Raw genomic sequence first — 22,625 nt, forward strand, 5'->3', positions numbered from 1 at the left:
TTTGCTTTTAACAAAAACACTTGTGTGTGGTTATGAAGTCATATCATTTTTGCAATAGTTAATAGTTTTGTAATAGTTAATTAAGGATTTTCAATAAGTGTTACAATATGTTCCTCTGCAGAGAGAGCGCTGACTTTTGGATCATACCGCAATTTGACCTGAGGGAAACTCACAAAACCAACCTTAACAGAGTGAGCTGGCAGTAAGCTGCGAAGGGAAACTACACTACCAGCGGATAGCGGTGCTGTTCTTTTTTTGTGATGTGATCGCTGACCGCGCTGAAGTGTGCGCTTTTGCGCACGATGGAGGCCTTTTTACGCGAGCAGAATAGTTGGGAGCCTAATGTTTCCTTGAGCAACTCAATGACAAATTACAGCAATTTAGGAAACACCACAGTGAATCCTTTGAAACGAAATGAAGAAGTGGCCAAAATTGAAGTTACCGTCCTGGTCCTGGTGCTGCTGCTCGCTCTGACCGGCAACCTGTGCGTCCTGTGGGCCATCCCCACCACCAAGCACAGCCAGTCTCGGATGTATTACTTCATGAAGCACCTGAGCATCGCAGACCTTGTCGTTGCAATCTTTCAGGTCTTACCGCAACTCATTTGGGATATCACATTTCGCTTCTACGGGCCTGATTTGTTGTGCAGGCTGGTCAAATACCTCCAGGTCGTGGGTATGTTTGCATCTACCTACATGCTTGTCTTGATGTCCATCGACAGGTGCTTAGCAATCTGCCAGCCACTTCGTTCCGTGCACAAGAGAAAGGATCGCTTCTATGTGGTCGCTTCGTGGATGCTCAGTCTGATATTCAGCACACCTCAAGCGTGCATATTTTCTCTGAGGGATGTCGGTAACGGTGTGTATGACTGCTGGGGAGACTTCATACAGCCATGGGGAGCCAAAGCATACATCACATGGATGAGTCTCAGCATTTACATTTTCCCTGTGGCAATTTTAAGCATCTGCTATGGTTTGATTTGTTTTAAAATATGGCAGAATTTCAATTTGAAAACCAGAAAGGACCACTTCGTGGCTCTCGCTCAGAGGCCCTCCAAAGGCGCGCAACCCCTCTGTCGTGTGAGCAGCGTGAGGCTCATTTCAAAAGCAAAGATCCGCACAGTGAAAATGACATTTGTTGTGGTCCTTGCCTACATTGTGTGCTGGACTCCCTTCTTCTTTGTCCAGATGTGGTCTGCATGGGATCCTGCTGCACCAAGAGAAGGTAAAGGCATGCTCCGTGTTTGATTATTTTCTTTACCATGCAAATATCCACTTCAGAAAATATCTCTGGGAATTCAGAAACAATCCACTTCACTTCCAAGGCAGCACAATAGACCTCGAGTGAGCACAGATGAATGGGAGTGCCATTTACAGTGTTATCAGTTCAGAGACAGTCCTTGGAGCCACTGGGAGAGTAAATGTACCAGGACATCAAAGAGTTTCACTCTCTTTTCCCAGTGGTGGTTTATGTAATTTCCATTGAACTGCACAGTTTGTTCTGATTTACCCCTCATATCTTTTGAGTTTGCCATTAAAGGGGACAGGAGCAGAGGAGCAGATATGCTCCATAACCTTTCAAGTGGTGTTATCAGAGCAACATTTCACAAGTGTTCATTCAGAGCAGTCAGAGATTAAGATATTTCTTAAATAGGCCAGATTTAGCCAAGCTAATCCATAGGCTGCTTCAAAACAGTTTTGCACAAATTAAGAAAATAAACACATTAAAACCAAGAATGCATGCAGAAGTGGATGTTGTCATAGGGACCCTCATATTGTTTGGATGGACTCACACTATGCTTTAATCTGAGGCTAATTATATTTGTGAATGTCAAGGATAAGGATAAGGATGTTTATTGTCATTGTACGAACATACAACGAAATTGAGTTGGCGACTCATCAGTACAGCAGCAACAGTTAAAAAGTGTATAAAAACATTAAGACAAGACGATTTAAAAACAAGTATCATTGTTTCATGTACCCTTTATTACTGACAGTCATTACAATGTTGCTGAATTTCATCGTATCGAACAATTGCACACTAAAATGAAATGTAAAAGATAAGAACAAATAATTGAAATAAACAAGAAGCAACAAATTGGAGAAAGAGGAAGAGAAGGAAAGATGGTTTTTTGACATATCTCAATATGATTTAATGATTTGGAGTTTCATGTAAAGTGAACTGATTGATAATGTAAATGTTATGGATACAATTTGTTTTGTCCCTACCTAGTAAAGATAATTCTAATGTTGCAGACTTTTTGCTTATCTTTACTTTATTGCATTCTCCTAATGTAATGTAGAGTAATGCCACTCAGGTTAAGACTCCATGTGAGTTTTGCTATTGCTGAGGGCTGCTGAAAGGAGAAACTTCATTTTTGCACTCATGGAATGTTTGTTTAACTTTTTATACTCAGAGTTATCTTTGTGCGTATTCTTTATCAAACAAATGATGGCAATATCCCCACAATCCTCCTTCCAATCTCAGAAGAGCTGCACTTACAATTACAGAACATGCAGCCAGGATGAATGTTTTTCTTTCATTTCTGGCAGCACAAGAAAGTGGTGAATGTACTTTAAGTCTTTAAAAAAGTTTCATTTGTCAGTCATTTGATAGTAATAAGAGAACTGTGCTCCCCAGAGTGTTGACGTGCCGTTTGGTCACAATAAAGCAAAGTAACTAGAGTCAGAGGACCATGACCAGAACAAGGTTCAGCAGTTCACTTGAGGAGAGAAGAGGACAACACACACTAAATCTCTCACCCTATTAAGGATTAGAGAACAAAAAGACATGGAAGTCTTCGGATAGGGGGCTCCATCAATGCGCTCTGTGCCTCTATAAGAAATTGAATCACTTGAATAAATGAGAAAAGTCTGGTATATTTTTCCATCCTGGACAAATGAAGCCATTCATCATATTTGTGTCAGGCAGCTTAAAATCCTATTTTGTGTGGGATCGATCAACCTTCCTTATTTTTTCAGGGATAATCGCAAATGTTTTTTGTGTTGTCTGATATGCTTCAGCATGTCAGTTCATATTTTTCTCTGTAAACGATGTGCAATGCAAGAGCAGCTGCCGTGCACAAGGACTGATATTTCAGAGAAATGAAATCCAGAGTCCAAAGCTGTCCAGTTGAGGTGTTTGGCTTGTAGCATCTTATTGTTTCATGTAGTTATGTTAATACATTTTTAACAAGAGCTTATAGCCATGCTAGTGGCTTAGCCTGTTAGCACCTTAACATATGCTCATTACCACTATACATTAAATGCAGCCGAGGCTAGGGTTATAAACCAAAATATTGGACAAATTAAAATATTGACCTGATGATGGTGCTATAGATGAAAAGTTAGGGGTTCAAAGTTATTGTTATTCGTCCTCAGGTGGGACCATGAATGTCCAGACAGATCCAATATTTGTTGAGACCATTCCTACAGCCATAATGCTGTCTAAAACTCTTAAAAGTGCAAGCCTACAGGTACACACGCACACACTTACTGAATTTGGACTGAAGCCCAGGTGATTACATCTTACTGGAATGGAAAAAAACATTCTACTTTAGAGGCTCTTTAAAGATCCATCATTCAGGGTAGGAGGGGGTTGGAGCCTATCCCAGCATGCACTGGGTGAGACACAGAGTGCTCCCTGACCATATTGTCATACACAAGGGTTATTTAAGGATAAGGTTGGAAATACTATATGCTTTTTCTCCTTGTCAACATATCGCATGAAAAGAGCAAAATTCACGTTATAGTCCAAATCTTGTATATTTATGGGACGATTTTCAGCCTCGGATTTAGTGTATTCATGAGAACATATAGTGTACGTGGGATTGACTCAAAATAAACTACACTCAAAGATTTACACTGTAAGAACTAATATTCACCAAAAACATCAATCGCATGATCTTCTCTGTCTCTCTCCTTAGACATGGCATTCATCATAGCCATGTTGCTGGCCAGTCTCAACAGCTGCTGCAACCCCTGGATCTACATGTTCTTTGCTGGTCACCTGTTTCATGACCTGATGCAGTGCTTCTCCTGTTGCTGTAGACAGTACCTGCTCCTGCAGCTGTGATCGACAGTGCAGGCACCAGAGCAAGTCCTCCACTTGCGTCATCAACAACACCAGCAGCCAGAGGAGCCTCACACACACATCCAGCACAGGTGGACTGGGACACTGAAGAGCCAGCTGATAACCATCCAAGCTTCCTGTAGTCGTGCAATCCGGCTATCATGCAAATCCCCCATTTCAGGCATTTAATCATCTGCAGCGGCACTGCAGTGGCCATAGTTACTTTTCTTTTCTTTTTTTTCTTGGGTTAGATCAGTGGTTCTAAAACTGTGGGGCACGGTGGTATTACAGGTGGGGTGCAGAATTATTATTATTATTTTTTTAAGTAATTAATAAATACATGGCGAAATGTATGGAAGCCCGTTTCCGCCACTGTGAGGAAAAATATAGATCCTGTAAGTCATTATAATGACATTCTATCTCAAAATAATGACTTAGCATCTCATAATAATGACTTAGCATCTCACAATAATGTTATGTTTATTTTATTTGATATGGATACGCACAGTAGCATTAGAATTGTAACATACATTTATGCACAAAGCCCAGATGCACTGTGTTAAGTGTTTGAAGCGAAATGCTAATTTACAACACCTGTCCACAGGAGGCCTTTTGCCAAATTGTAGTTCCTTTTTGCACAGATATAACTTTATTTGCATTGTTCTAACAAAGTGATTGCACATTTTATTTGTTTTTGTATGATGGAGTAATCTGGTTTACTTAAAAGTGATTGCAATTTTCTTTATTCTATTATTTGAAAAAGCACAGACGGAGGAGTCACAAAATGTTATTTCAATAAAAGTTCAACATGGACCATTTTGTTACAATTGTGTTGTGGCGGTGGGGCATGAACATTTTTCTTCCTCCAAAGTGGGGCGCGACAGAAAAAGTTTGAGAACCACTGGGTTCAAACAATATAAAACTGCTGTGCTTCACTGATGTAGCCCTTGGATTTCTCAAAACACCACTTTCATTTTGGACTCCCTGCACCTGCAAATTATTTATCTTACCCTGTCGGCTTGAGCATTTCAAGATGTATCCTGTCAATGAGCATTTTTAAAGTTGTTTGTAAGTCTTGTTCTAATAGTTGTTTTTCTAATTTAACCTTAAAAGACAAGTAATTATCACAATAAGTACATTAATGTTGCACAGGTACATTATTTTCAGTCAATACCTTACTGTCTTACAAAAATATATTTACTCCAACACCAACCAAAGGTACTATTATACTTGTTTACACCTTAAAGGGAGAATTACTTTGTGTACAAGCATTTTATTGAATTATTATATTATATCGTTTTTTAAATCAAAATGTTGATCCGCATGAATGATATTAAGGTTATTTATATAATACCCCTCTTGAGGTTTTGCGTCAGCCAAATAAACAAAAAAATCATCAAAAGCTAAATCCATAAGGAATGCATTTTACAACAAGTGGGCTGGTTTTATTGTTTTCAGCAGCCTGTTCTTTGTCCTTTATGATACAATATAAAACTCACTTTGTAAATAGTTTCCACTGCTCCTTGTCCGTGTCTACATGTTTTATCAACTCCATCTCGTCTTTTCTAGGTGGTTGGTGGTAATCAGCGCAGCCTGAGCTTTTAGGCACATTGAAGCTCATTTTATCCACGTGGGATCAACCTTGAATAATAGTTCCCCCTTGTGGTTACTTTTAATTACTCCAACAAATAGTATTGTTTCTCTGCTGACTTTCCTTTGCTGTACATTTGAAGCAACATGCCAACTGTTATACTCACCATATGGAGCATAATCAGTATCTGGATCAGATACTGATATGCTCCTGGCTGACCATTTCAGTCATGGACCTGCTCTCTGAGCAGGCTGTAGTTGCAGCTGAGATATTGAAGCAAGAGAGGCCAAGATGAGAGGTCGGTGTGTGGCTGCAGTCAGAGCCACGGAGGGCATGGGAGGGGAGTGGCAGTTTATAGACTGAAATGCCACTCAGTGTTTTTCTGATCCAGGAATGCCAGCAGGCAGCTGTCAGCAATGACTACCTCACACTGTCAAAGATATAGACAGCACTGCTGACATACCACAACAAGTATAGGGTACCACTCACACACACTATAGCATTGTCTATTCATTCGTACAAGTGTGACAATCCCAATGTAACTTAAAGCTTACTTCTCAAAAAGGGAAGCAGCCTCCTTTCGCAATTCACGCCTCCTAGGAATGTGCCAAACTGCACAATAATACATGATTGCATGATTTATAGTGAGATCATATGGCATGTTTGATTCATTTCTATCCACATCCACAAAGTGACAAAAAGTCCTAGATACTCCAATGTTACCTCTATAAAGTAATAAACGTAGGAAGAGTGTTTGCTTTTAAGCTTATACCAATGGCATGAATACATCTACAAAGGGCATTCAATTGTAAAAGCTCAGCATCTGCTCTATCCTGCTGAGCTTTATATGATCCATTCAGTAGTAACAGACCATGGTTTAAATACCTGAATCACAATGATGAGTATAACGTGGTTCATGAATGACTTTTCCATATATTTTATTGCCATTTCCTCCTTTAAGAATACATCTAAGTGCTTCTATTTTTTCTATTGAACTAAATATTCTTTGGTTCGAAATAAGTAACTTCTATAATTAAAATTAGACTCTAGTAGTTTTAAACTAGCTTCAACTCTAAACTGCAGTTTAAAAATGTAACAAAATAAACCCAGCCCCAAGTATTAGGACATAAAGATGATACGACAATTCATTTGTACAACAAACTATGCTGAAATGATTTCAAATTCAAGACATCTCACAAAGTCGTGACCCCACTGTATCAGTGTGAGCAAATGGTTACGTTCATCATTCTCTTGAAGTCAATCACTGGAACAGAAGTTACATTTAGAGACTCCATTGTCTTACTCGGAACTCAGATGTTAGGAACTCTGATCCTTTTTTTGGTTTCACCGTCCCAATCGATAAAATCAAGAATAACATCACCTTCTGTGACTGTGACAGGTCCAAATTATTGTTTAAACATGTCAAAGGTTGCCTATAATCATTAAAAAGGACCATCAGATGCCATTGGAGTTTGACCAAATGCTCCTTAACTGTGGAAAACATGAAATTATAAACATTTTGCCCACTTCGGCTCAGTCCACTAGAGCACCAGTGCATGAAGAACAATCCCAGTCTGGATGTGTCAGTCTCATTCTTTGGCCAGGTGAACGCTGAAGCCTCCACAGCATCTCCCTGCACTCGTGAGGAAAGGGCGCACAATGATGCCCAGCACAATGCTCCACAGGCTCTGCAGCCAGCGCGCCCCAATGAGGATACAGTGGCTACAAGGACCAACGAACCTGTCAAGAAACACAATCATTAATACATTATTTTACTTCCCCCAAAACCGTTGGAGATTTACTTATAACTTGATTATTTCTTAACTTGAATCAGGATATGAAACCTTCCTCGTTATTTCCAGCAAATTTACAGTTGAAAAACTGGATCCTGCAAATACCTGTTAAACTAAAGACATTTCCACCAGTCTCATGTACTTTGTGTTTAGTGCTGATAAGAACATAACAGTATACTAACTTGCTAAACTAAGATGGTGAACATGGTGAGCATTATAACTAAACATCAGCATGTTAACCTGGTCTTAGCGAGAGTGTTAGCATGCTGGTGTTAGCATTTAGGGATGTGAGTGCCACAAATATACTTTGATTAACCTTCAAGTTATTGGGTGAAGGCAGAAATTTCAGAGATGAAGTAGGTGAGAATATGTTGTTCCCTTATATTTGAAAAAAACCAGGCATTAGCTAAACCTACCAGATGTGGAAGCAGCTGAGGATGGCAAAGAGGAGCCCAGAGATAATTGAAATGGGAATGGCCAGAAGCACCGTCACTATCCTGTAGATCCAAACCCTAGACACCTCAAACAGGGCATTGCTCCAGAACCACACTCTGTCCCCACTGCGCACTGACACCGGCTCAGCAATCACATCCTCAAACGTCACCTGGAGACAGAAAAACAAAGTGGTGCTGATGATACAGCGATGAATCAACAATGAATGTTGCTGTTGGACTTGATTCACCGTCGATAATGCATTTCATCCACTGGAGGGCAGTGCAATCAGCCAAACAGTATCTTGGTTTTACATGGCAATGACTTAGTGTATTTTTAATAAGCTAATTCACTGCATGTGAAAAATGCACAAAGGATCCATAAAACAATGTTGATTAGAGGTCCTGCATGAGAATGCAATACCTTGAGACAGTCATTGATACCACGGGGGTCCCGGACATTTATCAGAGGCTTGGTATCACTGACTTCCACCAGTGTGGACGTATGAATGTCTTCGTCTTCTTCCACGGAACGATCGGCCCTCCAGAGAGTTTCAGGTTCCTCACCATTATCAAATTGATCAGAGTCACTAGAGTCCTCCAGGTTAATTTCTACTTCATTTGAATCCTCCCCTTTTATCATGGTGTTCATCCAAACACGTGAAGAAAACACAATCCAGAGAGCAGAGTGCTTGTCACTAACCGTACAGCTCAGACTGAGGCCGCTGACCGGACCCCTCGGCTGGCTGGCTGTGTGGCTATATTGGGAACGTTACGGTGCCCTGGATGGTATTTGCAGATGGTCTTTCAAGTGAAGATCATTTTCTATGCTGTGGGAGGGATAGGAAGGACAGGGTGGGATATAAATACTGTAATCCTGCATGGCTCTGTATACACCGATACACCCTACTGGGAATGCAATCACGCACACACACATACACAGACAACATGAGACAACTCTGCTTGCATGAGAGCAAAGATAGAATTCAAGTTTAGAGACTTCTAACTGGAATATTTAGTGATATGATATCATTGCATTACTAATTCTAGTCCTTTGCTTACTGATTTCATTCATTTTTAAGCCTCGTTTAACTTCAGAGAAGTCAAGGTGTAGAGGAAAATAACTGTCTTCTTCAGAGCAAGTACAAGTATGCACGTAAGATTCATTTTCTTAAGAATCAGAATTCATTTTTAAACCAATATTTGTCACTGTCACTTTACATAAACTGTACATCTAACTTTCTTTTTTTATTTAGACATTTAACTTTAAACGGTGCTGCTGCTCTGTATACAGATGCAGAATAAAGTGAAGGTATGAGCCGCTGAAGGCTTGTGAAAAATAACATGCTCTCTGTAGATATATAAAACGTTCAATCCCTGACGAAAGAAATCCATGTCCATAATGTTTCTCAAAACTGACTTTTGATCCCATTAGCTTGACTTTGAAAACAAAAAAATGCGTTTCATGGCTGAAAATCCTTTTTTTGTGGATAATTTTCATACTGTGCCCTACATAACACAGATAATTGTTCAACATCCTTTACTGCCTCGGTTTTCCCGTTCAATTTCAACAAAAGCATCAATCCGATATATTGCATGTTATCTTAATAGCCTCCTCTCGGCAGAGAATGAAGAGCATTCTCAGGTCTCTGCACTCTGTGTAGTGTAAAGCATGTTTCGCAACATGCTTTTAAGAAGAAGAAAAAAACTTTCGACTCTAACAACCTTTGGACCCATTAACCAGTCATCCTCTCTGCTATTAATAGCTCAGCTATGAATCCTCAGGGTTAGACCTTATTGCTCAGCTACCACCAGACCTCCATCACAAGGCCATCTCACACTGCTCGCATCATCACCTTCCCCACATAATGAACCAGTACAGCAGCTGGCAATGTGATAATCTGATCAAATAATGTAAATATACAAAGTAACTCCCATCTGCAAAACTTAAGTATCCTTCAAGAATAAAATGATGTTGATTGATTATATGCCACATGAATCTTAAAAGATGTGGATCCAAGAGTTTGACTTTTATAGAAGCAAAAAAATGGAAATGCTTCCCAATTAAAAAGAACAGTTGCTGTACATCACCCAAAACAAACTACCAAGTACGTAACAAACTGTACAGCTGTTATGAGTTGTTCATAAGTGAGCTGCTGCGCTCCTAGATCTACGAGCTACAATAAACACAGTCTCTATGGTAATGATAATTTCTGCCTGCAGACAGAGAGAGAACACGGTGTATTGATGACAGAGAGTTTCCTGTGTCTGTGCCGGAGACGATGGCTAATGGGCTGCACACCTCACCAGATGGGGTTTGTTTGTCACCGTGGCTGCACAGGTGAGGTCAGCGGAGCGTGTGAGTTTATGTGTGTGTGTGTGTGTGAGAATAGAGATAGGGAGATGGAGAAGAACTAAAAAGAGAGGAGAAGAGAAAGACACATTTTGTTGCACATTGTACCCTGTGGTTCAGGATTACCCAAAGACGTCCCATTTAGCAGGGATCAAGATATATATCCAGACATCCAGAATACTTTGAAAACATTTCAGCCTCTTAGACTTAGAATTCTGGCTCCTTATATAAATATCATTAACACCTATTTGTATGATGTGTTACAGCCCATGAAAAAGCCTATAAATTGTCAAAAAAGGCAACAATTAAAGAGCTTAATGGTAAAAAAAAAAAGAAAAATAACTTATTGAATTTTGAAATGAAATATTCTTTATGTAGGACCCTATTTGTCATATTATGAAGCTGATTTAGAAGACAGGTTTTTCTTCAACATTTGTGGCCTGTGACCCTCTCATGACCTCAGCGTTACAACACATGATGTGACAATAAACCGAAATCGCTATGAGGGCCCTTTATTTAAGACAAAATATGAATGCAATGTTTATTCATTTTATTATTAATACAGCATATTTTGTATCTTAAGGCCAAACATGTACAGATACATGTTAATCATATTCATATGATTATTTATAACATCATATATGATGACATGAATTTAACTCCAACCACAGTTCAAACCGTCTGTTCAGACAGAAGCAGCTTATTGGGGGCATGAGGGAGGTCAGACAGTGTTCCGGCTCAGCACCTGTCAGTCCAGCTGCTTTCAGTACAACAGGTCAGACTGATTATTTGTCACGTCTATTCAACAATGCAATCGTGTATTCGGTGCTTCCCATCTAACACCAAAAGAAAAACTTTTTTGAACACTGGATTATCTGCACAAAATACCCCTCAAATTCCAAACAACCAACAAAATTGGATGCAGTAAAAAAAACACACATTTTGTCACAGTATGTGTGTGCTAATGTTTGCCACACAATGGAAAAAGGAACAGAACAATTCAGGACATGAAGCTTCATTGGCTCAGATATATATACACACATTCCCTTTGACAATTATTCATCACTAAATGAAAAATAAAATAGCTCAACATTTGGGGAAATAAGCTTATTGCTTGCTGAGGTTAGATGAGAGGACAGATTCATCTTTCACCTGTCAATTGAACATGAAGCTACAGCCAGCGGCCCTGCTCATTCAGTCATTCGCTGATAAGCGCACTTTATTACCTTTCAACACAGCCAGGCTAGCTGTCTCCCCAATTTCCAGTCCTTATATGCTAAGCTAACCGGCTATTGGCTGTAGCTTCATATTAAAGGAATGATGTGTTGGATTGAATGACATAGCAGTTCGGTTGCAGATTCCAACTAACTGAATACCCCTCCGCTCACTCCTCCTGTAACTGTCAAAGAGACACTTGTAGTTGAAATGTATTGAGTTTATATGGTACCGTAGAACAAGAACAAGAAAAAGCCTGAATGTTGAATTATTCTTCTAACATTTTAGTTGCAAGCTTCATAATCAACAGACATGAGAGTGTTGTTGAGCGTATTTCCCAACATGTCATATTCCTTTGATGGGTGTTTTTCAGAGGGCCTGTGATATGTGTCTCATAATGGCTTTGGGCCCTTCATTTTGGGACCTGAGTGCACTGAACATGAGGTTCTGCTGCGTGAAGCTCGATGAAGATGGTGGGCAGATGTCATGTTATATGTGTACATGCAGTTCTGAGGGAAGTCGTGCTGTGACTGTTTAAGGGAAGGTCTGATGAAATAATGTGCTTCACTCTGTTGTGCAGCACCATCAATCACACCTCCTGCCTTTGATTCTTCAGGAGTGGTCTCTCTTAATCACTGTCAAACAGACAGCACAGGGTACAGCAAACAGACGAATAACAAACCCCACTCGGCTGAGCCTAAGCCATGAATTCTCATTTTCTATAGAGAGTGGACTCGTGTTTGATCTACAATGAATATGCTTTTGAAAGAGGTGTACAGCTAATTTGATTGTCTTGATTTAATAAAAGCCGCCACTGAGATGGGAGGTCCTTCACTTTAATGAGCAAATTATGAAGACAGCTCAGGTTCAAATATTCATGAGACCCAATCGCACACTTTGGAAGCTGGGTGATGAAACAGGCAGTCAGCTCTTTGAGCTGGGTTTTTATTTTTTCATATCATTGCATAACATACAGTACATCATATTCAAAAGATTAGTAACTTGAGTACAGTGTTTTATTCTCTTTCTGAGAAAAGAAGGGGCAAAAACTTGATCAATGCGATTGAGGAGATCCAGTCCATTAAATAAAAATATTCTATTGTTGTTTGCATCCTTTTATACACATTACCCTCAAAAACCAGCCAGACATATTTGGTATCTTTGCAAAGTTTTGGAACTTTACAACAATTAAAATGAAGCTCGGCGGGTTTCAATAAAGTTTTGCGTGCGCAGCATCAATTTGTAATGAAATTGGTAAACAAAACATTTAAGCGTTGATGAAGTGGACATTTAAGAATAGAGTTAAAACATTCAACCTGTATGAGAAGAGCAGCATAGAAAAACAGAAAAATACACATCTTCTTTATATGATTGTGGTGACAATGATGACATGTAAGTGTGTGGGTGTGGGGGGGGGGATAATTGTATATGTGCACAGCCTCTGTTTATGTACAACAAACCTCCATGCAGGTGTATATCATATTTGCACAGTGGATGTTTGTAAATCACTGCTGCTTTCTTGTTTTATTATGTTAGCTTTGATGACAATATTTGACTGTACTTGTTATCAAAGTAGCATTGTTACAGTAAACTCTGCAGCACATACGTAAATGTGTTTACAGCCAGGAACCATGAAATGGAACTGTGTTATCTTGCTTTTAACATTTCCGAGTATCTATAAAATACTTGTGTTTCAGGATTTCAGTTTGTGTGTGTGTGTGTGTGGGGGGGGGGGAGTCTTTTCTGCTGTCTGTCAGTGCACAGTCTTATTATCTCTTTTGTCATTGTTATTGCCCAGTTATTTTTACATGTTGACATGATTTATGTTTATATCTCTTGATGGTGTTTACAGGGTTGGTAAAACTTTAGCTCAGCGTGCTCTCTTCATTTCTCGACATTCATCAGCGTGTCTATCCGATGATATCCCTTAAATCTAATCTGTGTAGAGCTGACACATATTCACCACAGATACATCAGCATGTCATCATCTAACTGCCTTCATTGAGTGAATAATATGAATGATTAAACAAGTTTAACAAGAACAAATGTACCATTATTTAATGTTGACAGTGTTTGACAGGTTGCCGTCATAGATAAATGATTCTAAATATAAATAGTTGTTGATCTGCCAGTGTACACATATTAAGAGGGTATTAGAGACAACCACTTCACCTGTTATGAAATGGCATTATCTCCTTCTATCACGCGGTAACTGGGTTCAGTCTTAGTCACAGGCTTTTCATGAATGGACACACGGAGGTCAGGACCCAGAGAGTCTGCACAGTAACAAAATGTCAAACATACACAGAAAACGTGCACATGCATGAAAATCTCGTGTTGCTAATGCAGATGGCTCTTTTTCGTGCTTTTTGTAATCAGAGAGAGATAAGAATTTCTCTTTTACACTCGAGAGCATTTAGTTGGCACATTCCTCCAAAGCGATTTACAGAGAGTGAGCTTGAGGATACTTTGACAAATTGACAGGACATGTGACTTTTAATGGAGAGGCTGGCTGTTGATCTCGTGGTTACGGGACAGTTGGATCACCTGGCTGACCCTCCACCGCTACAGGCTGCCCAAGTACGATTAATGATTCGAAATGAACAGAGTGTAGTGAATCATTTTCTGCTACAAAGTTATTGGTGAAAATAACCCCATTTATAAGACGGACTGGCCAGTCAGCTTTCTTGCCCACATTTAATCTGTTTAGAAGGCCTACAGACCAATGTGCTGTGCACATATAATATTTACTGTAAGATAACATGCTTACTTGGTAAGCGCTGCATAAATTATGAAAGCAACCAGTGTTTATTTGCACATTTAAAGCAATAAGAAACGATACATTTTCTTAGAGTACAATAAATAAAGTTCACACAAATTCCTGCAACATGAATACACCATAACAACACTGAATAAGTTGTACAACGAATATTGCTGCTATGTTGATAACTCCTATGAAAACAGGTAGTCTTAAGAACTTGTGAAAAATGAATGACTGCTCACTCATATCCTCATTATAAATCCCTCATTTCTGAGAAAGTATTTACCTGTAGATCTGTCTGCTGATTATATTGTCATGACTTACTATTTAAGTATAATATGATAGTTGTGTTCATTGCTTTTCAATAAAATATATGTAATGATTGGTGATTTAAAAAAATGTAACTTTGTTTTAGTAGCTAGTAATAACAAAGTGTTCCTTATAAGATTAGTAACTTACGGTAGTTTACACACAAATACAGTAACAATAATTTAATAAACGGTTTCCATAGCTTTCTATTCCAGTAGTGTGTCTGAGTGTGATCTTTATAAAAGGAAAAAAGTGTCTCAAATTTCATGAACAGTTCATTTCTTCTATCTTAACTTTCATTGTATGCAGATACAGTTAACAGAGGTATTGCAGACAGTCATTAAGTACTGGATCACTTGTTATTTTGTAGCTGTGATAGTCCTGCAGGCTGCTAATGCTGTGGCACAACAGTGAGGTATATCTAACTGAACTCTTCAGGGATCTGTCCTGGTATCCTGAAATCAGTCTGCCCTGTTTGATCCAGAGTGCTTCTGGGACTGGATGTGGCAAAGCTTGCACGTGTCTCAACTGTGCAGCTGGTCCTATGGAGGAACTGCAGGAAGTTCTCGTGGCCTGAGCCCTCGTGGCTGGACACGGCCAGCTCCACTGGCCGAGCTGAGTAGCAGCGCCTGAGCTTACAAAGTTCCTCCCTGATCTGCCGGTTAAGAAGCCCGTAAAAAAATGGGTTAGCAGCAAAGGAGGAGTATGCAAGCCAGGTGACTGTTTCCTTCAGGTCAACTGGAATCTGGGGTGTTGCATCTATCATCAGATATAGGTGAAAGGTGAAGTAAGGCAGCCAGCAGATCAGAAACTGGCCAACGATAACCACCAGCGTGAGAGCAGCTTTACCTCCACCAAAAGTTCGGTGACGCATAATCCTACGTGGGGCGTTGCGGGTTGTGATGATGGTAGTCTGGCTGTTTATTGAGTCAGAGCGATGCTTCACTTGACTGTTTGTCCACAAGGGCAGGGGTCCATGCTGGCGGGCAGCCACACGGGCCACCTTGTACACATTACAGTAGACGGTAAAAATCACAACAGCAGGCAGGCAGAAACAAGTAACACAAAAGAACACAGAGAAGACTCGTCTGTGGTCACTGTGGCTCCAGTACAGCGAGCATTGCGCGGCACTGATGGAGCTCAGGCTGCCATAGGACGGCCACCCAAACACGGTGGACAACCCCAGCACGGCAGAGGCCACCCACACCATCACTATCACGGCTGCAGTCAGTTTCAGCGTCATCTTGACCTCATAGCGCATGGGGTGGACGATGTAGTAGTAGCGCTCCACACTGATGGCTGTGATGGTGAAGATAGAGGCAGCCACGAGGATTACATTGAGGAAGACGTAGACCTTGCACTCCAGTGCCGTGAACACCACACCAGCAAAGTACGGAGAGCTGGACACAATCCCAAGGGGCATGAGCAAGATGGCACACAGCAGGTCCACTGCACACAGGTGGCACACAAAGACAAATTTCCTGAGATGGGGGGCTTTTATGACAACAACCAGAACAGCAGTGTTGGCAAGAAGTGCCAGAACATTCAGGGTCACCATGAAAAATATCCCTGCCAGGTCCTTGAAGCGTGTCTGCGGGTTGGGAAGGGTGCCCAGCTGTCTGCTGGGAGATGAGGGCATCGGTGCCCAAACAGTGGTGCTGTCATTGTACTGAGGGTTCAGAAATGAACTGTTTCCCTCCATGATTCATAGTAAAGGTTCCAAAGTAAAAGTACACATCTGTATTCCAGACTCCCTCATTGTTCAGTAATGAGGCCGAAGAATCCTTAAGACATCAAATGAAGTACTCTTCACTCCTGTGTTGGAGAAAATAAAGTTCATGAGAACATTAACATATATTTCCAATTATGTTCAATAAAGACTATATTTCATCTTTAAACCGGCAGTAACTAGTGGAAACCAGCAGCGAACACAAAACTAATATATCTTCTTTTATATGGTTAACATGTACGTAAACAGATTGTACGTAAACAGATTCCTAACAACCAGCATATTACTTCAGTAATATAGTACTGCACTTGAACGTGAGGGGGCTCATGATACACCGATTTTAAAATGATGTTCAAAATCAAAGCAGTTAAGATATCTTGACTTTAATCTCGAAAGAATTTTGAATCCTACATTTCCCACAATGCAACTAAATGAATAGACCTTCGCTGACTTTAAAAGGTCTCCATCTTTCAAACTATAACTCCAGTTTTAATGCAGGCTTCAATGAACCCTGATGACAGGGCTCCTTCAGAGCCACAGAAGACATTATACAGTGTTTTTAGGGGTTTTTTTCCAGGCTGCGTAGTACAAACCATGACAAGTAACTAATCTGTTGGTGTAGAGGTGGTGGAGCTTCCCCTTTAAGCTTGTTCATTTCATTGGTACTTGTAGAGCAAGTACCCAAACTGATATTAATAATTGAATACAGTAACTACTTATTACAGGCAGTACTGAATCCCCATTTTATTCCTTAAAATGTATCCCACCAAAAGCACTTGATATAATTGGTAAATACAAACATCCAGAGATCTTCACTGCACCCTCACAACCTTCCAGAGAACACACACATACACACCTTAAAGATATTGGAAAGTTAATCAATAACTATTTGGGAGAATATTGAAGAAGGAATGCTCTCTAGTGAGGGAAGGACATAATCAATAGGAATAATTCATGGCGGACACCCTGTCTCTCCTCCATCCGTCCCCATCCTTTTGAAATGAAAGATAATGAGTGTGCTTGTTTTATCCCAGCTGCATTGATGAGTATGTGTTCAGTGTCACCCTGCACCGCACCATCAAAGAGCAAACCTCTTACCAAGGCAGGTTAGACCTGCGGTCACTGTGTAGTTTATAAAAAACAACCAGCAAGCATTGACTGAATATATATTATGAGTTCACTGGACATTTTAATTAAACAAAATACAGCAAATGCAAAAACTGAATTTCAAACATCCTCATTGTCGAATTGTTGCTTTTGCAGTTGTTCTTCCCTCTGTAGTATCTGTAATGTACCTCTCCATGCGTGTATCTATCTTGTGCTGATGATCATAATCAGGTTTCAAACGTATGTCTGTGGAGGATGCTGTGTCCTAAATACATGTGCTCACTCCCTGCCAATGATCCACTGATGCTGTAATCTTCTCTGGTGGACAGCTATTGGCAAGCAACATTTCCAGTGGGATTTGTCCCCAGGAAGCACTAGTACATGTACATTCTCATCCATATTATGTAAGGCTGCTCTCATTTTTCATCATGTTGCACCACTGACTATACATGCTTTAAACCCACGTTTTACTCCTGGACAGATGATCACTTAGCCAGCCACTAGTCATTTTCAGTTTATTTAGTTCTCTAAAACCTTTTTTTAATCATTAATTCAACAGAGAAACATGAATTGGATTTCGTGCCTGCTGTAGTTATTCTCTGTTGCTTTACAATATAATGAGGATGAGGGAATTATGCAGGTCTTTTAATCCCTCATAAATCCATGTTAGAGAGGATTGTACCATGCAGAGAAACCTCATAATCCACCCTTTGTTGATAATGTTAATAACCAATTGTAATGCAAAACAGTTTATAATTTCAAAATGATAACCATTTACTTTTTTATCAAAATAAAAACATATACTATGCATTAAATATCTAACATTTCTCAGTGACTAAATGTGCTATTCGAATGAAAAAAATAAACAAAATGTGTTTCAGATGTAATTTAAGTGAAAGATAAGATATTGAAATGTGTATTGCATTACTCTCTGTTAACAGACATCATTTTCCCCATTGAGGAATAAATTACACAAAAATGATATTGAGTTGCAGTGTATTTTCTATACTGTATTCAGCAACATGTTGATGCAATGGGGATATTGTAATAGTAGAGTCCATCATATTCACCAAAATCATTAAAGTAAACTGACATTTATAGCAATACACCCCAAAACTATTTAAGGTGTGGCTGCAAATACATCCATCTCCAATCATGTGTGAAGACTGTTTTGTGCGGTTTGTCATTTGTAATGCTGTAAGTTCATTCTCAAAAACACTAGAAATCCTTTAATATGTTTTAGATCCTGCTGATTCATATTATCAGTTACCCCAGAGGGCTCTTAAAGGTCTCACGGCTCTTGTCTTCATCTAATAGATTCAATTTCACCAGACTGCAATTTGTCAGGACAAATCAATGTATTATTTGTGACATTGAACTTAAATAATAGACATTTTGAAAGTATTTTTAACAAATGCTACAGAACTAAACCTCTTATTTGGAGCGATAACATTACAGGAAAAACAAAGAGCCCACTGTATTTTTTATTTAATTATCTCATGCAATTATCAGAATTTATATTCCTTGTAACAGCATAACTACTTAACTCTTACATTTTGAAAACTGTCTGTAGCTCCTCCAAAGTTTTCTCTGAGTTTTGTCAAGTTGAGTTTTTCCATGGTGATGACTCTTCCCTGAATCCTTTAAAAGCATCAAACTCAGCATTCAGGTGTTGTCTTCGGGTGGATACGAGAGCTGGTCCACCTTCCAGAGATATATTAGGAGATATTCACAGACTGTGGAAAAATGGTATTTCCCCAAAGAAACAGACGTAGGAGCCTTGGTGACGGACCCCATGGAGATTCACTCTGACAGAGAGAGGTGATGTGCCCACTGAGACAGCACAGCTGGTTGAGGGAAAGGGGGGGGGGGAGGAGCCAGCAATTGCCGATTGGTCAATTCACATCTTTCAAGACAACATGACTCTATCAAACCGCCACCTGCTGACATTAAGCATCTCTCTCCCTCACACACACACGAGTCAGTATGTGGCAGTGACTGTCACACACTGTCCACTATGCCTCCGTCTTTACAGATGTTCCTCTGTTCTCCTCTCCAGAGCCTCTGAGAGAATACATATAATCTGAAGTATTTGACGGATTTCTTTAGTCTTATTCACCATTTTACAACTATAGTCTTTTCTTCTGGAAATTGAGTTCATCTTATTTTTTGATTTTTTTTTTTTTTTTTCAAGAAACAGAAACCTTAAATTCACAACAGCTGTAGTATTTTGACAGTTGATCATTGCTTGCAGAAGAGCATGAAACGGGGCTCAGCGCTGACATCTGTTGGTTGCTGCGACAGAATATTGATCATTCAGTACTTAAACTGAGCTGATGTAAGAAAGGGTCCAAGTAAACATAACAGAAAATCGCTTCCAAAAGTTTATTGTCCCTTTCGTAGTTAAGCACAACAGAGAAGTGATAGATTTTTTTTGAAGGTTAAATATAATTTACAGCATATATTGCAACTGCAAAAAAACCTATTCTAGAAGCACAGTATCACTTGGTGTACCGTTTGTTATGAACAAGGGTACAAATAGCACCCAACATTTTTTAAATGTCCTACTTTTAAAAACACACAAAGGCCAACTGCTTGGAAAGTTAAACCAGTATAAATGTTTGACAAAGGCCAACTTCACAGAAGATTTAGACACAGCCACTTACTACCTTAAATTAAATAAGAACACTTGGCCGTTTTTACCACCGACGATGACACGCAACCTTTTAGAGTGCTGTCCAATGTATTGGTTGGGTCACCAGATTAAACTTCACACTTTTGGACAGCTGTAAAAAAGAAAGGAAAACAATTTCTAAAAAGGGTTGAAGAAATAGCTAACTTCAAGCACTAGATTCCAATACTGAATAAACTACAGGTAGATTAAAAAGGCAACCTGTCACACATTGCTATCAGATAATGAAAAACGGGCGTCCAAGAGATGAAGGCAGACTCTAGATTAGAACTGAGAATCATTTTCCATTGCTCCATTTTCAGGCAGGAGTGAAGCATCTTGGCAAAGGCTTTGATCCATACTAGCTTTGTTTTCAGCTTTACCCATACCCAGTCTCTTCTTTAATAGCTTGTCCTCATTATTCAACTTTGTACGGATCGCAACTTTTATTTGGCTTGTTTCAACGCCGAACTTGACTGCCACATGACCTGGAAGAAGAAACATGATACAATTCCCATATTCAAATTCATAAATACAAAATCTACAAAAGGTCTGTGTGATAGAAAAGGTGATACCAAATGTTCTCTATCTTACCAATTAGACTTCTCAAGATCTCAGGGGGGAGTTGAGGCTTGTGGCAGTCTTCTCCACTAAAGGTGTTCCTCCGGCCCTGCAGAGAGTGTGTGGCCAACGTTTCTCTGTCAAAAAGTATCATCAGCAGAGCTGACGTGTACTTTTTGTAGTCTGCAATCTCTGCGATGCGCACATAAAGATTTTTTGGTACTCGAAGATGCTCAGTGATATACAAGAAGGTGTCATCTTCCTGAGAGAAAAATCAAAAAGGTTAGCTTTAAATACATCGTCACTTTTGTGAAATTGTCTAATACTTATTACTGGAGCTTGAAAGAAAAGGAAACACTTGAAGCAGGAGCCATGAAATATTGTACGATAAGCTCTCCTACGATAACCAAAATTGTGTTGTTAGAAGACTTTGAAGAAGAGCACTGACCTCTGGGATATTAAAGTCCTCTCTCATCTCTTCCCCAGACTCAGCCAGGAAAGAGACGGTTTCATCTTGAGAGGTCTGCGGTGCTGCCGATGCCTCGCCTCCTTGGAGAACGTGATCCAGAGTGACTCGCAGTTCATGTGCTGTGTGCCTCATCTGCATCATGAGAGTGTTCATCTCTGTAAAAAGTGTGAAACCACTTAAGAAATGCTGAAAGAGAGCAATTTCATTCATACCTGTAATATATTATTCTCTTGATTTTTTTCTCCTAAAACACACCAGAATAAAACTTAAAGAGTCCAATGTGTGTGATATGTCCTGCCCAGTCACATACAGTATTTGGACTGTGTGGTCTCGGCAGGTATTTCTTGTTAGCATATTAATTCTCAAGTCAGTCATCTTTTTCCACCCACCTTTCAACTCCCTCAGTTCTCTCTCGGCCAGAATTCTACATCTGCGTTCATACTTGAGTTGTGCCTGCAGTTGCTCGATTTTCATGAGGAGGCTGATGGTGTCGGTTCTGATGTCTGGGCTTGGAATGTTTTCTTCATCAAATTCAATGGTTTCATGCTGCCAAATGAGAAGAAAACACAAACAACTCGAATGTGCAAGTACGGTAAACAACAGTTGTTTTGTATGCACAATTGCAAAAGCAACTGCATATCTCACCTCATTGTTGGGAAAGGGAGAGTAGCTGGACTCCTCGGCCAACCTGTACTTATCCTCCACTGGATCACAGCCAAACTCCTGTGAGTCAGTGACGATTTTTATCATCTTGACAGGCGGCTGTGTTGGAGTCGTCCCTGCGTCTCTCTTGGGTGGCATGGGAGTGAAAATAATCTGTGGAGAGTACAGATTTGAACAGTTGACACATCGAACACAGCTGTTTTGACACAAGATGGGAGTCAAACTTTGAGAGAAACTTTTTCATTCGACCGACGTTGTTTGTCTGTGCATTTGCGAGACAAAAATTAAAAGTTAGTTCACAACGCACCCGCCTCCCTCCTCAACCCCTCCTACTAGCTTCTAGATTGCCTCCATCTGGATCCACTCTGACTGATACAGGCTGTCTTTCAATACATTATCTAATACACGTGATATGTAATGTTGGACGGTCGAGTTGAGGCTCACCTGACCGTTCAGCTCTACTTCACGGATGCACTGTAACCACACTCACTGAGGACAGAGACAGCGCAGTACATGCAAATACTGCGTAGTAGAGGAAGTAGTAGTACTACTGCAGTACTACAGTACATAGATCCCGATACAATTACGGCTAATTTTCCACAGCCGCGCTAAAGTTCCCCGGTTAAATATGTGTGAAATGCTGCTGTTGTATTTATGTTTTACTGTGTATGGTACACACGCGTGCAATATGTTTGCGTTGTGAAATTTATATTTCTACAATTATGTGCGGAACAAAGGTTTGAAAACGTACTCCCCGAGGGAAGCATTTTACCCCTGTACAGTTTCCTGTTAGTCTAAATTCGTGATTTAACCAATGATAATTGAGAGTTTTAACCAACGGCGGGACATGTAGAAAGAACTGTGACGATCAGCCAATCAGCGTCCGTCTTCAACCGTGACT

At 39.9% G+C, this 22,625-nt stretch overlaps 4 protein-coding genes across 4 annotated transcripts; 1 reads left to right on the forward strand and 3 right to left on the reverse strand.

The window, feature by feature from the left end:
- Positions 1-302: 302 nt before the first annotated feature.
- oxtrb (oxytocin receptor b) lies at positions 303-4,074 on the forward strand (the record flags this gene model as incomplete). The annotated part of the gene is made up of 2 exons (XM_079297194.1): positions 303-1,224; positions 3,926-4,074. The coding sequence occupies 2 exons, from the start codon at positions 303-305 to the stop codon at positions 4,072-4,074; spliced, it is 1,071 nt and encodes a 356-aa protein (XP_079153320.1).
- A 2,509-nt stretch (positions 4,075-6,583) lies between these two features.
- Positions 6,584-8,630, reverse strand: cav4a (caveolin 4a). Its single transcript, XM_079266510.1, has 3 exons — positions 8,311-8,630; positions 7,872-8,059; positions 6,584-7,402 (listed from the first exon to the last, which is right to left on the reverse strand). Exons 1-3 carry the CDS (start codon positions 8,536-8,538, stop codon positions 7,252-7,254), a joined length of 567 nt encoding a protein of 188 aa, XP_079122636.1. The 5' UTR covers positions 8,539-8,630; the 3' UTR covers positions 6,584-7,251.
- A 6,315-nt stretch (positions 8,631-14,945) lies between these two features.
- LOC306797717 (putative G-protein coupled receptor) lies at positions 14,946-16,226 on the reverse strand (the record flags this gene model as incomplete). Its single annotated transcript, XM_079297110.1, has 1 exon — positions 14,946-16,226. The coding sequence occupies one exon, from the start codon at positions 16,224-16,226 to the stop codon at positions 14,946-14,948; it is 1,281 nt and encodes a 426-aa protein (XP_079153236.1).
- Positions 16,227-19,756: 3,530 nt separating this feature from the next.
- LOC306775687 (uncharacterized protein) lies at positions 19,757-22,201 on the reverse strand. Its single transcript, XM_079266156.1, has 6 exons — positions 22,169-22,201; positions 21,707-21,877; positions 21,451-21,607; positions 21,041-21,216; positions 20,626-20,854; positions 19,757-20,519 (listed from the first exon to the last, which is right to left on the reverse strand). The coding sequence occupies exons 2-6, from the start codon at positions 21,860-21,862 to the stop codon at positions 20,317-20,319; spliced, it is 921 nt and encodes a 306-aa protein (XP_079122282.1). The 5' UTR covers positions 21,863-21,877; positions 22,169-22,201; the 3' UTR covers positions 19,757-20,316.
- Positions 22,202-22,625: the final 424 nt, after the last annotated feature.

This window comes from Melanostigma gelatinosum (genome assembly GCF_949748355.1).
Source record: "Melanostigma gelatinosum genome assembly, chromosome: 3".
In the NCBI taxonomy this organism is placed as follows: Eukaryota; Metazoa; Chordata; class Actinopteri; order Perciformes; family Zoarcidae; genus Melanostigma; species Melanostigma gelatinosum.

Excerpts from the sequence above, each read along its gene's own strand:
- cav4a (XM_079266510.1), bottom strand. The coding sequence starts at position 8,538 with ATGAACACCATGATAAAAGGGGAGGATTCAAATGAAGTAGAAATTAAC. Across the intron at positions 8,060-8,310 it reads GTATCAATGACTGTCTCAAG|GTGACGTTTGAGGATGTGAT; the intron begins GTATTGCATTCT and ends TTCTGTCTCCAG. Across the intron at positions 7,403-7,871 it reads CTCAGCTGCTTCCACATCTG|GTTCGTTGGTCCTTGTAGCC; the intron begins GTAGGTTTAGCT and ends GTTTCTTGACAG.
- LOC306775687 (XM_079266156.1), bottom strand. The coding sequence starts at position 21,862 with ATGCCACCCAAGAGAGACGCAGGGACGACTCCAACACAGCCGCCTGTC. Across the intron at positions 21,217-21,450 it reads AGAACTGAGGGAGTTGAAAG|AGATGAACACTCTCATGATG; the intron begins GTGGGTGGAAAA and ends CACTTTTTACAG. Across the intron at positions 20,855-21,040 it reads AGGACTTTAATATCCCAGAG|GAAGATGACACCTTCTTGTA; the intron begins GTCAGTGCTCTT and ends TTTTTCTCTCAG.